Source organism: Tyto alba, unplaced genomic scaffold (genome assembly GCF_018691265.1).
Source record: "Tyto alba isolate M040663 unplaced genomic scaffold, T.alba_DEE_v4.0 Super-Scaffold_5, whole genome shotgun sequence".
NCBI classification, from domain to species: domain Eukaryota; kingdom Metazoa; phylum Chordata; class Aves; order Strigiformes; family Tytonidae; genus Tyto; species Tyto alba.
The window spans coordinates 4,565,839-4,580,572 of NW_024881326.1; the positions used below are offsets into that span (position 1 = coordinate 4,565,839).

The following is a 14,734-nucleotide window of genomic DNA, read 5'->3' on the forward strand; positions in this document are numbered from 1 at the left end:
AATAATATGGTATTTCTTTAATTTCAGGATCAGTGTTTGATAATTTAAGTATGTGTATTTGGTACACTCCTGAACATTACAAAGCTTAAGGGCTTCCTTACTATTTTAAATAATCTTCTACCAAAATTATCAACATACTCCTTTCTTCCATCAAGACAAAGTCATTGAAAAGCTTACGGTGAAGTTTAGGACCATACATTCAGGGATCCATCATCTTATCCACATTAAAGATATTTGCTCAGTCTGTCTGTTTAAAAAGAAGAAAAAAAAAAATACTATTTCCATCACTGCCATGACCAGTTGTGCTGTTCCTCTACAATTACTTCTGTAGCATATTAGCAATTTAAGGATCTTTAAAGAGACCTGTTTGATTAGTCTCATTCTTAGGTACAGTATGCTGATGTTCTAAAAATACACATTTTCTGAGCATGTCTAGACCTGTCAACAAGCATTTTCTCATTCAAGCCTAAAGTTAAGGAATTTTCTAGGTTCACTTAGGATACAAAAAACATCCACATCTAAAGTAAGAATTTAACACTTTGTTACTACTACTGCTTTAAGAGTTTGAAAGCTTTCAGAACTGAAAAGATACTTCCAAGATTTTTGTGCATGTGCACGCATGTGTGGAGGAGAGTCACCACTTACATTGCCAAGAAGTTTACATAAGCATTCTGGATCAGAAACTAAATGACAATACATACACACTTTTCCTTCAGTCAAAAATACAAAAACCCACCCACAAAACACCAACTTTCATATCAATGTTTTTGCTGTTTGCCTGGGCAGACCCTGAGTACAGGCTTCTAGAGATTTTCATGGCACTACTTTTCCCATTAAGAAGGAGCCAAATGAATATTGGAAGTTAAGCTATCAAAACAAAAACCACTCAAGCCTTGCAACTTTTCATATCCTCTCTAGATTTTCTCCTTGTTGTTTTAAATACTTAATGACTTAATTAAAAGTACTTGTTTTGCAGAAACCTCAAGGTTTTGTCCTCATGTCTGACTACACAGTATCTGAATGAAGAGAGACATAAGAAGTCAAATATAAACTCTCATTAAGTCCAGGGAAGAAGTCTCCTTTTCCTTCTGAACACCTTTGCCCTTTAAGGTTCAATATATGAAAGAAGTGTTCTTGAACTAATTCAGATTAAGTGTTTTCTCAGATTAAGTCAATGCATATTGTCTGTATGACAGCTAGAAGTTACTTTGCCTTTCAGAAACAAGGGCTTCTGTTCAACGGGTTGGTTCAAAGTAAGTTGACTCAAGAAAAATCACTGCCCCATAAAAAGGATTATTTTTAAAAGGTTTTTAAACTGAGTTCATAAGCTCCTTTACCTAAACATTATTTTGCAGTGGCATTTCTTGTCAGGAAATCAAATTTTCTGGGAGCTGAAGGCTTGTCTAGCCTTGCCTGCAGGTCATGTTAGTTTTCATTGCTTTAAGTAAAGCCATTTAACTGTGGTTTTTAATAATTGCTACTTTAATTCAAGGTGTAGAAAGAGTGCAGCTCATTGCCCACAGTGGTCATTTTCTTCCTCTCTATCGGACACCTGCAGGATTTAAGTGCATAAAGAGAAAGGTTTGCTTCCGAAGAATCAATGCTGTATTTAGTAGACACAGACTGATGCTAGATAGTCTCTTCCTCATGAATTGTCAATATATTTCTCCCTTAATGAAGGAAGATTAGCCTAATTGCTAACAAGGTGAGGCCAAGAAAGACATCAAATTCAAGTGCTGAATTAACAGTTGCTTGACAGCTTTATGTAATTAATAACTAATGCTCATTACATTTTCACCCAGAATGCAGAAGTTGGAGGCTAGGAACCAGAACAGGCAGTAATAAAACTAACTACTCTGAAAAATGTCAAAAGTTTACCATATAATCAGAGTACTGGAGAAAAATCAAGTAGTCCAGTACATATAAAAAACATCACTATTTCCCTTGATTAAAAAAAATAGGGAAAGGACAAGAGTTTCACTACCAAAACCCCCAGTGTTTAGCATAGAGGTGAAGTAAATGGACTCAGAACGTTTTTCTACACATGGAGATGAGAAATACAGCCAGAAAGTTTTTAATATAAAGTTAACTTGTGTAGCAACAAGTAGTTATTAAAATAGGATCCATAAGCCCATGGTTGAATGAAAAAAAAAACACATCTGGCACTGGTCTTTTAAGTAGTCCTAGATTACAAGGCATCATTTTTGCATCACTGTTTATACTAGTATACAAATTAAGAAGCAGAAGTGACATCTTTCTGGATCAAGACATAAAAGTAGAAAACTCCTATTACAAGAACAGCATGAAGGAGTTGATAACAGGGGAAGAAAGACTGGCAGCCTATAGCTTTGTAGGCAAGCAAAAAACCCAGCATCCTTCTCACAAGAGCTTCAGAGGGTCTTAAACAGGCAAAGTAACAGGGTAGAAAGAGATGGCCTTCCCAGATCTGGAAGCTGGAAATGAAACCCAGGCAACTGATAATTTCAAACACCTTACTAATGACTAAACATTATTCAAACCCCATCATTGTTATAAAGTGGTCAGGGATTTTTCTTAAGTTTTGAGTTTCAAGAGAGACTCAGTTACCTTATTCCCTTCTGCTCACAGAAGAATCCAAATTGCACTTTACTATATTAAATACAACCTACCAATGCATATTACCAGTGTACATGTTTATATATAAAGAAACTTAATTTGGTTTTGAGAAGGTGCTACAAGATGAACAGAAGGCTTTGACTTCCTAGCCATACAACTACCAGTTACAGATGGCACATGAGTATCTCAAGTTATAAAATGTGAAATACAACATTTTTGAACCATCTACAGGCTTCTGCCCTTCCACTCAATGCTGATAATCCTCTAATGGACCAAAAGACTAAGTAGAAACAGGAGTCTGACAAAAACACCCTCCCTGTGTTGATACTCAAAGCTCACAGCCTTTCTCTGAGTACAAGTGTTGGCAAGTTGCTTCACTTTAGCACTATGATTGCCAAATAAAGCCATATTTTATGTTTAGCACATTAAGGTTCTTGTATTTTTTTTCTAGCCTAGTAACCACACAAAAAGGCAGTTAGTCTAACTGAAAAATAAGCTAGAAAGGAAAATCTGTGTAGGTTTAACTTTCTATAGAAAGTACTAAAAAGATAACTTCTGTCACAGCAGTAGTTCCTAAAATGCTTTAAGCCGAAGGGCCTCCGTCAAGCTTTACCTTTCTCATGAACTGTTCTACAGTCTCAGGCTCTTAAATGAAGCCATTCCAATATAGCCCTGCAGATCACTTGCCATGGCTCTCAAGTCAGTCTGTGAAGCAATCACCAGTGTTTTACCTCAAGCTCATGCAAGAGGCCCAAATGAACCAGTCAGCCTTCAAGTTCTTCTACCAGAGTCAATTTTGTGATCTTACCTACCATCATAACTACATCTCCAAATATAACACAGGGAGGTGAGAGATGCAACTATTACAGTAAGGAGATGGAAATACATGAAAGTCTCAGTTTCATACCAACAAAGCATTTTAAACACAAGCCAAGGACTTCCTCCATGCTCACCATTCCTTCTAGAGACGGGGTGTCTATCACATACATACATCTCAGCTGCAACTAAGGGTTGTATAAGTCTGGTTTCTAAAAGCATCCAAATTCCCTTGGAAGCAGTACAGCATAAACGTCTTTCTCTAATGGTGTGGTTTGAAACTAAGATTCACTTTTATAACAATTACAGTCAGTCCTAGAACAAACACACCGTCCAACACATTTAATATATTTCAGCAGAAAGTCCTGACAGATACAGACAATGGCAAAAAGACTTACTAGACTGTTTTCAGCCAGGGAAGTGAATAGAACTTTGCTTATCTCAGGGAAAGTTAAGAGGAAGGAAAGCCAGGGTTTCAGCAGAGCTGCAGTAGCAAAGCTTACCTAGCATATAGTGGGGTCATATTAAACTACAGCAGGACAGTTTCGCAGGTTTATGCCTCAATAAAACAGATAATTTTGTAGATAATAAACTAGAACCAAAAGTAAAATAGCTAAGTGCGTTGCACACAGATGCCTTTTACAGTGCCAGTAGAGAGACGAGATTGAAATTCAACTCTGACATTTGAATTCTCTGTAGAGATTAGGTAAAAGAAACAAAATACAGATGAGACTAAACTATTTTCCTTCCCCTCCAAATTGGAGGAGGAGACAGAGAAATCCAACAACAAAGCAGCAATAACTAAGAGCCTTGAAGGTGATAGCCATCAAATCAGCCAAAATCCATAGCTTTAGAGTTCCTCTCTTTCTGACTCCTAAACCACATACTTCAGGTGGAAATAAACCTTATTGTCAATATTGCCACTCCAATGTATTTTTATTTTGTTACATTGTAACAGAATAATACACATACAAACACACACTGCATAAAATACCCTCTACAAAAGAAGACAAAATTAAAATTTTAAACACTGCTGTGCTGAGAGCTTAAGAGACAGCTTCTTGACTAGTTGCAACTCAAAAAAGCGTTTAAGTAAATATGAATCTTCCAACTCAATTTAACAATTATGATTAATTTTTGACTACAGGATGTGTAAGTTGTCTTAACGGGAAGTACACCTAGAAGCACGACTATTCTGGCATAATTTTATACTTGTAGAATAATTCAGGCTGGAAGTGGCCTCAGGAGGTTATTGAGTCCAGTCTCACACTCAGATCACAGCAAGAGAGATGCAAAGTTTCGTAAGTGGGAGTCACCAATATCAAAGTCTTTTCCAAGCAGCCTAAGAGAAGTCAATTAATACATTACGGTTCAAGTATCATGCCTTTTAGAGGGAGACCAAAGCACGAACAAGTTTAAGCCAAAATGCTTCATCTGCTATTATTTAATTGCCCGATGTCCATATCTCCTACAGTTAAGATCACATACCCCAGTTTTGCTTCTTGCACCTCCTCACAACAAGTTCTCCAAGAAAGACTTAAGCTCTGCAAAAAAAGACTCGAGACAACTGCAAAGTAATTTTCCTCTTCAGCTAAGCTATGCTTATTCTCTTGATAATTTCACATTATATTGAAGCTTTTCCTCCATATACCACACACTTCGCAATTACATAACCGGGATGCTCAGCACATTTACTTTTTCAGAAGCTGCACTGTACCAGTGATACTTAATAAGGTTTAATGGTGGTGTTAACATTTCACAGGAGAGTAAAGGATCCTTAAAACTGTACTAGCTCTACATCTTTTGAGCAAGTATTATTTTAGGTACTCTTGATAAGAGATGGTTTACAGCACAGAAAGTCTGCAGTCAACATTAGATAGCCAAACACTGCATATAACAAGAACTTAAAAGCACCCCACTGATTTTAAACATTACTGAGTCCATACAGCTTTATGAAACAGATAAGCAAAAAGCATCTTCATTCATAGCAATTTGTCTGGTATTACCATTACTGGCAGAGGTTGCTTTCCATTCAGTACACTTGCGCAATCCTATTCCTAGAACGTATAAGTGAGTGTTATCTAGATATCTTGTTGTGTGGTGATATCAGTGGAGAGTTTACACAACTGATGCAATTAGAGAATGAAGCATTTTAATCTCAGTGAATGAAAGGTAAAACTGCACAATACATCTTCACTGTACGTGCAGAACAGATGCCTTACTGCACTGTACCCCAGATAGAAAATATGCATATTAGATTTGTTGGTATTCTTAATGATTTCAGTTCTTTTGTAATATAGAAAAGTTTCCACATGTTCTAGTAAGACCAACAGCAACTAGTTACATTACAGTAAGCATTATTGCTTATTCATAGTAGAAAAAGATCACTATGTAATTTATTTAACAGCAAATGTAAATTTAAGTAACACTTTGTCCTAGGAAAATTTCCCTGTCTACTTTTAAAAGGTAATGGCTTTCCATGAGTAGATTAATCCATGACCAGGAAAATTAAAGGCTAGGAATTTCCACTGAACTATCAGTCTATCTCCATCATGTAGAAAAACTGAAGATGATACATAACGATTTTGTGTGCATAGCCACAAAAGACCCTATCATGGTCCAAATGACTCTTACATCAGGTTTCAGTCAGGATTCCTTTGACTTGTTTGTTTTTTAATATGTGCCAGAACACACTCGGAGATACAACTTTTACTATATATCTTTATCTAAGAGCCACAAAAGGTCAAGAGCAAAACACATGACAAATGACACATTGCAAGCGGGAGGGCTTGAGCCTTGATGTTATGAAACACAGTCTTGTGCATGACTAATCAAGACACATCCACGGAATTTCAGGATGAAATACTTTTTGAATCCTAAAAGCCAACATCCATTTCTTTCTGCTTTTACAGACCTAGCTTTCGTAACTAGAAAGCGCCACAGCCAGTTATGAAATGGGAACAACCACCACAAACATGATAAAATAGTTAGGACAAGAGAAACAGAGATAACCATCATTCACAAATTAACCACATTAATCAAGTACATTGCAATTAATGACATGGTGGTGTGTATTTATATGCATGGTAACCTATGAAAGGAAAAAAAAAAAATCTCTACTAAACTGGAGAAAACTTTCATGAATAAGATTACTTCCTTAAACACAAATGACACCCACCTTGCCAGCCTGCGTTACCATATTTGAAGAACTGTTTTCATCCCTACACTTTTACTCAAACTGGAGTTATAATGGAAGACAAAGAAAGAAATACATTGCATGAATTCCTTCATCTTTGATAACTTTTGGGCTGACAAAGTCTATCTACACTCCAAAAACCTGGGCCTTAACTAACAGGGAAACTTTTCAATATACACCAATAGACAGTCACTAACTTCAACTGAGTTTTAGATTAGCACAATTCAAGAAATCTAGTCCATCCATGTTCTATAATTAAATAGATTTCCCAGTCACAACTTGCAATCACTTCACTGTAACAGATTGCAAGTGCAAGCCTGCTAAGAGTAAAAAAATTCTGCTTCTAGGAAGAGCTCACTGACTTGTAATACAGGTATGTAGATTTGTATTAAAACCACCAGGGCACTTAAGCAATAATATTGTTCCTTAACATACATTTTAAGCACTCATACCCACTGATGAAAGCATACAACAAATAAGCACCTTTAAGTATAACTTGAAATCTCTTCATGTACTGATGACACCATCTTCCACCTTTTTCATTCTCCCACTCTAAAGTAAGACTGTTCTCAGACTCTCAGCTGCTTTTACACTGTTCATTAGTAGTTACGCACTTCATTCTACACCAACGACTCTGCACAAGAGTGAAGAACATAATTCACACAGCACTCACCAAGTTTAGACAACGGGCTATGGAAACCCAACAATAACATCTGAACAAAGAAATTCATTCTTACTTGAGTATGAAGTTTTGGCTTTAAGTCACTGGGATTCCCCTATGATGTCCACATTAGCAGATGAATCTCAATAATATTGTCACCTTGTAATTGATCACATAGCCATATACACTATGAACTGGAGCAAAGAATGCAAGACTTTTGTATTTGAAATGTGTATTACAAGGTTTAATAACAATTTCAGATATTACTTTAATAAGGACACCAGAATGACTTAACCTCATCCCACCAGATTTATCCTGTTGGGGGTAGGATTGTGATAGGAGGTCCCAAAACAGAATTCAGAGAAGAGACAGTGTGTAACAAGCATACTGCTACAGTATTACTTCAACCCTTTCTGACAATGCGAAAAATAAATCCTTATTAATGAGGACAGGCATCATTTAGTGTTATCATCACGGGACATTCAAGGACATCAGAACACCAAAGAATTCAGAAACCATTAGACCCTTATGGCAAAATGTCAGTGGGACTGAGGTAGGCTGCAACAGAGGTGTCTCTTTCCCCCACCCCCACTAGCCCTTGGGTCTTAATCTTATCTCACTGTGGGGCAGTAAATCCCCAGGGGCACTCATCCTAAAAGAGAGGCTGCAGTACAAGGCAATGTTAAGAACTAGGAACTCCACCATTGTCTTTTTCTTCTTTCTTCAGTTCTCCCAAGGCAGAGAGCTGTCTACAGCATCAGCCCAGCACAGTCCTCTTCCCAGACCCCACAGATTCTCACCAACCACACATATCAAACTCTGCTTGGGAGCTTTCCTGAAGCAAGGGGCTACATTTAGACACACAAACTCCCCATCTTCAACCCCCCCCACCGGTTAAAACAGTGAAGTCCCACAGATAGGACTGACTGGCTCCTCCTTTGGAGGTGAAAATTATGGAGGGTAGCCCGGGGTGAGGTGGCACTTAACAGAGCAGCAGAACTAGTATTACAGACAATGCAGAGACAAGCAGTTCTCCAAATCAGTAAGCACTGGTGGCACACCATTATCACTTACACTTCGGTACACACCTGGGCATGCTGAGAAGGAGGGGAGTAGATTATGGCTGGTCTTTGCTTTTTGGAAGGGCAGATGAAAGGCCCACAAGGTTTCATTGCAAAGGAATGCACTTCAAAGGAGAGTTCAAGACAAATAAGATTTTGTCAGCTCTAACTACAAAATTGGAGGGGGGGAAGTAACAGAAAGGTATTCTACACCTATTACCGTAACATATGATATTTCAACTACAGAGTAGTCCTAAACAGAAACCTGGATTCATTTTCACTTCCAAGTAAACTGAAAAAAAAAGTTAACAGCCAGAAGAAAGGAATGTGAAAATCTGAAATTAACCCACGTTAAAGCATGAGCCTTTCAGTTAATTTCACCACTTGTTGACAGCTGAAGGTCTTAGTAGAGTACCTTGAATCAGGAAGCTAGCGATCACCTCTCCCTCCTCTCAGTTTCAAGGCCCAGCCGCTCCAGGGAACACGGGACAGCATCCCTCTCCCAAAGGGGGAAAACAAAATTCTCCTCCAGGCCACCTACTGTGCACCTTCTGCAACACAGCACTCATCTACCATCTCCACTAGCATCTCAACTTGGGTTCTAAGAAAGCAGAAATACAACCCTCAGGTAAAGCAAGGTACAGCCTGAGGCGCCAGTCCTCTAGCAAAACCACGCCCGCAAGCCTCCAATCCCCTGCCCCATCCAGGCATGACTTACAGATGCAGGTGAAGACTCACTGGCAAGAGCTGAGACAGCTCTTCACGAAGATCCTTTGCGGGGGGGATCCGTCCTCCTTTGTCCCGGAGGAACAGCGGGTTCAGAGCGCACACACACACAAAGCTCGCCCGGGCTCCCCTCACCTCGCCCTCACGCTCCCTTCTGCCTCCTCGGAACCGCCGGCACACTCAGACGGGCCGCCGGGGAGAGCCGGTCAGACGCCGGCAGCGTCGAGGAGCCTTTGTCCGTGGCAAACAACCGCCGGCACCTGAGGGCAGCGAGGCCGGAGACCCTCCGGTGCGCGGCGCGGCCTCACGCCGCCGACCCCCGCCCGCCCGGCTCCTGTCAGGGGCCGCGGCCCGCGGAGCCCCCACCTCAGCAACCCCGTTTTTGAAGGAGACTGAAAAGCTTCCCCTTCTCCCGAGGCTCCGCAGCGCCTGAGGAGAACAAGGAGGGCGCCCCACACTCACCGCCGCCACCGCCTCCTCGGGCCCCCAGCACCCCAGCAGCAGCAGCACCAGGCAGCCAGCAGCCAGGCTCCACCACCGCGGCTCCATCCTCAGCTCACTCAGGAGCTCCGGGGCTGGCCCTGCGGCGCGGGCATAGCCCGGCAGGGCAGCGCGGCTCCCTACGAGCGGCTCCCACCGGCCACCCCGACGCCAGCGCCCGCCCCTCTGCCGCACTCGCCCGCTTCTCCCGGCTCAAGTCCTCCCGGGACTACTTGCCCCACAGTATTCATCCGCACCGTGGGCGGGCAGGCGGGGTGGCGGAGCGCGCGCGCGTCTGTGTGTGTGTGTGAGGGGCAGGACAAGCTGCCACCCCGCTCCGAGGGGGCTGCGATTTCCCCACTGCCACCACCTTTTCCCTCCGCCTCCCCACCAGGCGCCGGGGTTTTGTCGGCTCAAAGGGCGGGCGTCCGCTTCTACCCCGCCCCGCACCTCCAGCGCGCGGGCAGCCGCTGTAGACCCCGGACTATTTTCTCCAGCGGAAGCACCTCGGTGTGTGAGGTCCCGGGGGGGGAGCTGCCGGCAGTGCCGGGTCGCACCTCGGGAGGGGTCGGGCCGTGGGTGTGGGGCTGCGCGGGGCGCTCGCCGCGGCTCGCCCGGCTCCGTCCCGTCCCGCCCCGCCCGGCTCCGCTCAGGTGCGACGCCTCGGCGGAGACCGCGCAAACTCTCTGCCCGGGCACGCTGTGGCACGGGTGCGGAAGGCGGCGGCGGGGCACCCTGAGGGGAGCTGGGGCTTCGCTTCCCGGTGACCCACCCCGAACGGGCAGCGCCGGCCCGGCTGCTCCCTCAGGGCGAGGCGCCTTCGGTCCCGCGTTGTAGCGGGGAGGGGGGGGAGGAAGGAGCCGGCGAAGCGGCCGCACCGCGGAGGTGAGCGGCGGCCGCGCAGGGGGGCCCCAGTGCGGGCCCTCCTCTTCCTCCGGCGGGCGCAGTGGCGCGTAACCGAGCTGAGCCCCTTCTCCGCCTTCCCGCCGGGCTGCCCGGAGCATGGGGCGCGCAGGGTGAGTGCCGGGGCGCGGCGGGTCCCCTCCCCGCGGTGCCCACCGGCCCCGGGGCTGACTCTGTCCCTTTGCCTCCCCGCAGGGCGCTGCTGCTGCTGCTGCTGCTGCTGCTCTGCCTGGGCGCGGAGCTGGCGACTGGGGTAAGTGTGCAGGTCCCGGCCGCGCCTGAGCCTCTCTGGAGCGGGACGCGCCGAGTCAAACCTGTCGGGGTTTGGGCATCCTTCGGCCAGAAAACAGACACCTCCCCACCCCCCTCAGAAAGATATGCTAATTTTTTTATTTATTTACTTTTTAAAATTACCGTACACATCTGCTCCGAGGTTCCTTTGTGCCTTTCGTTTGCTCGACTTAGATTAGTTTTTGCAAAGTACTCTGGGGTAAAAGGCAATCTGTACTCAGTGTAGCAGCTTTCTGTGTCTGAAAGGATGATCAGTATCTCTCTTCGCAGCTGACCGCCTTTCATTCTTTTTTAGCCTCTTCTCAAACCTTTCTGTTAAAAGCTGACCCTTTAGATCCTTGCTCGCACAGGATCCAACCCAGAACACCTCATAGCTAGGTAAAAATGCTGTGAGAAATTAAAGGATTAAGCTGTTAAGTGTTGTATCAGGGTTCATGACTGAATTAGTAAACATGCTTTAACTTCTAAATTGGCATACAGAAGCAATGACTTTCTGATCTGTCACTCTGACAATTTTATGACATAAATGCAGATTTTTCTCTTGCTGTTCCTAATTAACGTTTAAGCAGGTAGTAAGGAATTGCAGGCTTTTAAAATGTTTATAGTTTTTCTTTTTTTTTGGTGGTGTAATAGATTTTTCTCCAACTGGGATGCTGAAATTGTTAGCCCACTCAACTGTAGTGAATGAAAGAGTTCTTTGGAAAATCTGTAGCCTAATTTAAGTGTCCTGCTGATGTACAGTCAGCAGTTCAAAAAAATCTTTGTTATATTGTGATGTAAACTAAGATTGTACAACAATCTTTGTGGTCTGGATTTTATAGCGCATATGCAATAATCAATGGAAGTACCTAGTATAATAAGCTTTAAGCATGTTTATTTTAATTCAATTTCTAACAGACTTCTAACAAAAATAGTTAAAACATGGGTACTTGATTTGTCAGCCAATGTTTTTCTACTGCTTTTGCTACTCTTTTGATTCAAATGTTGACGTTTTAGAACTTCCCTCTGCAACTGAGAAGAAATCTTTTGAAAAGGCTTTAATAGCAGAGGGGTTTATACTTTTCATAAATATGAAAGGCTTGATTCTGCTTTGCACTTCTTATAATCAATTGCACTAGTAGAATTTCATCATCCTGGTCAGGTGGTAGTTACAAGCTCTAATCTTCTCAAAGATTAAAAGATTAGACAATTTTCTTCAACAAAACCAAGAACTGTTCTTCCGAGTGTTCTTGCTGCAGTGGAATCTATATGGTAATGACTTTTATAAGGCAAGTATTTCCAAGGCTTTTTGACACAAATGTGCCACATTTTCCAGTCATTTTTATAAATTCATGCAATATCTCAGTGAAATTATTCCTGATTGGTGCAGATGTAACTGATAGCAGATATTTGTTTGCTCCAGTTTTGCTTCATACCTGTTGGAAAGCACATGTCTTAAGCAGTCAGATTTTTGTTAGTTCCTTGACATGTGTCATTGTCCATAACGGGACTTTGCTAATTCAAGTCTGTTACAATGAGTAAGATTAATATCTACATGCCATTTCGAAGTCTTCACACCAGTTTTCTTCATGGTTAGAAAACAAGCAAAATATTTGTTCTGTGATCAGTCTAGAAGTATACAAAAGAATTAGAAATGGGTCCTTACCATACTTAGTTTTAGTGCTTTATATGTCAAAGCAGTTAATGCACCTAATTATTCTGATGAAAAATGCTGTCAAACATGCTCAACAGGAAAGATACACAACTATATTTTTGTCAACTTCAGATAAAGTAGTGGGTAAATGACTTTCTGGTATCACTGAATTAAAAACACACCCTGACACCTTCCAGCACTAAGCAAGCTGCTAAGAGAAAATACTAGTGATTGAAATTGGTTTTGCAGTGTGGAGAGCTTTTTTAGGAAATGCAGAATATCTGAAACATTTCTTAACAGTCCTCTGCTATATATTTTGAAGTAAATGAGCATAGGGAACTACAATGTTACTAAAATTATGTTAAAACTTCAGGTTAATAAGGAATAACAAGTTCTAGAAGACTATTCACAGAGACAGTTCACTATTAAAGCACTTGTTTCTGAAGATGATGTGATTTATAACTTTGTTCTCTTCCTTTCAAATAATCTAATTTCAGTAATTTATCTATTGCAAAAGAACATCCTAAAATATTGTACCAGAATGTTGAGCATTCTTCAGGAATGTTCCTGTGGACAGGACTAGGAGGCAGTGCCTGGCCTGTCAGACCAGCATCTTGAATAAAGTTGCATCAAAGATGGCTTTGACTCAGAGGTCTCACAAGGTGCAGTCATCCCTCATTCTGTAATAATAGGATTTTAAAGTGTATCTGAATTACTTTCTCAGCCTGTACTTATTTTTCCTGGATAGAAATGATGATCTGTTTTGAATGGCTGTATGAAATGAGTCTTGTAATGCAATCTACATATTTTTTGAGCCAAATGTTGAAAATGTGGATGACTTGCTGTTACAGGTGGGGTTACTTTGCAGAGATTGTTACCTTGGTTGTAGACCAATTGCTGGGAGTGACCTAAGAGTTTCCCCTAACAGCTGTGAGCTGAAGTCACTCCAGAAGATATGCTTCATTCATGTTTTCAATCTTTTATTATCAGTAGTTTGCATCAAGAATAAACTAGGAGTGTCAGTACGAGATGCTGTGCAAGGATAAAACAGCAATGTGGCATTATCTTCAAGACAGTCATTACACTGTAAGACAGATGACAGAAGTTTGTCCAGAGCTGGGGGGAACAAGACAAAACTTTGGAACACTGCTAGAGAGGCAGGTGTTTGCTTTGTCTAATCACGGTCCACCTCTGAAGCTATTCCAGGCTACAGAATTTTTAGAAGAGGGACTTGTAAAAGGATAATCAGAGTTTTGCTGGTATTTCTGGGGTGTCCTCTCATAAATGTGAGGTAGAGCATGAGATGAAAATGATCTCAAAGTCTAGAGACAGCCTCTTGCAATGAAATTTGAGATAGTCATCGCTTTGCAAGGCAGTCACCTGAGCTGCATCGTAGTCCTAGCAGTCATTCTGTGCCCACTTGAGAGCCTGCCTGACCTACAGGTGACATGATAACTCATCATTTATTTCCTTTCTGCCCTTGTTCAGCTAGTTGGGCACATCTGCAATATGTGTTCGTCTTGACATGATATCTGAAGGACTTACTGTAAGGACTTATTGTCAGATACGTTCTCTGGGAACAGCTGAGCTTTCAGATAAGAGTTCAATTAACTTTTATGAATCTGGACTTCATGCACTGTTGCAACTCTTCCAAGTCTTCTGTTTTTTTGTGGTGGTTTTTTTTTTTTTGTTCTGTTTTGCTTTGTTTGTTTTTTTTTTTTTCTTTTTTGCTTATAAATGTGCAGATTAATTAGAGATACCCTCTTTTTCTAGTGCTTAGTGTCTTGTTCAGCAGAACATCTACAGTATCCAAGTAAGGCAAATAAAACCTATGTGCCAAAACCAGTTCTGGGCAGTCTGCCCTATTTTGAGTAACTGAAGTTCTGCTAGTTTATGACAAGCTAGCCCAAGTGATCTTATTTCTCTCTCTCTTACTATATCCCAGATTTTCTGTGTGATTTTTTTTTTTCTTATATCTGAGACAAATGTTTCATAATGTCTTTTCATTTAATATGTACTGGACCAACTTAATTGAACCAAGCTCATTGTTTTCAGTGGCCTTATGCCAAAAATAAATTTTGTCCCAGAGCTCTGACAGAGGGGAAAAAATAGCTGTTAATTATGGATATTTAAAATCAGAGCTGCTGCTCTCATCATTCCTCTTTCCAATGCAGTTTCTGCAAACATGATCTTGTCCATTGAGAGCTATTTTTAAAGCTTTCTTCTGTTTCTTTGCCATTTTAATTAGTATTTATAAGTATACAATCCTGTAGTTTTTGACTTTTACAGCTGTATCTTTACATCGGGGTGAGCTTTATTGGGAAAGAAGTAGTATCTGTAGTAAAGCTACTTGTGTAAAGATGGAGCCTATA

General features: G+C 41.7%; 2 protein-coding genes across 6 annotated transcripts in view; one reads left to right on the forward strand and one right to left on the reverse strand.

The window, feature by feature from the left end:
- COL4A5 (collagen type IV alpha 5 chain) overlaps nucleotides 1-9,926 on the reverse strand; it is an 86,909-nt gene extending 76,983 nt beyond the window's left edge. For 2 of the 4 annotated variants that reach the window (XM_042807083.1, XM_042807081.1), the window contains exon 1: nucleotides 9,518-9,924. In XM_042807083.1, the coding sequence (XP_042663017.1) occupies nucleotides 9,518-9,604 (87 nt within the window). In that variant the 5' untranslated portion in view covers nucleotides 9,605-9,924. Of the gene's footprint in view, nucleotides 1-9,517 lie in introns of all 4 variants that reach the window. The other 2 variants (XM_042807080.1, XM_042807082.1) reach the window with 2 other exon arrangements.
- A 129-nt stretch (nucleotides 9,927-10,055) lies between these two features.
- COL4A6 (collagen type IV alpha 6 chain) overlaps nucleotides 10,056-14,734 on the forward strand; it is a 137,076-nt gene continuing 132,397 nt past the window's right edge. The window contains exons 1-2 of one of the 2 annotated variants that reach the window (XM_032995950.2): nucleotides 10,056-10,551; nucleotides 10,634-10,691. In XM_032995950.2, coding sequence (XP_032851841.1) covers nucleotides 10,538-10,551; nucleotides 10,634-10,691 — 72 coding nt within the window. In that variant the 5' untranslated portion in view covers nucleotides 10,056-10,537. The remainder of the gene's footprint in view (nucleotides 10,552-10,633; nucleotides 10,692-14,734) is intronic. The other variant, XM_032995952.2, reaches the window with a different exon arrangement.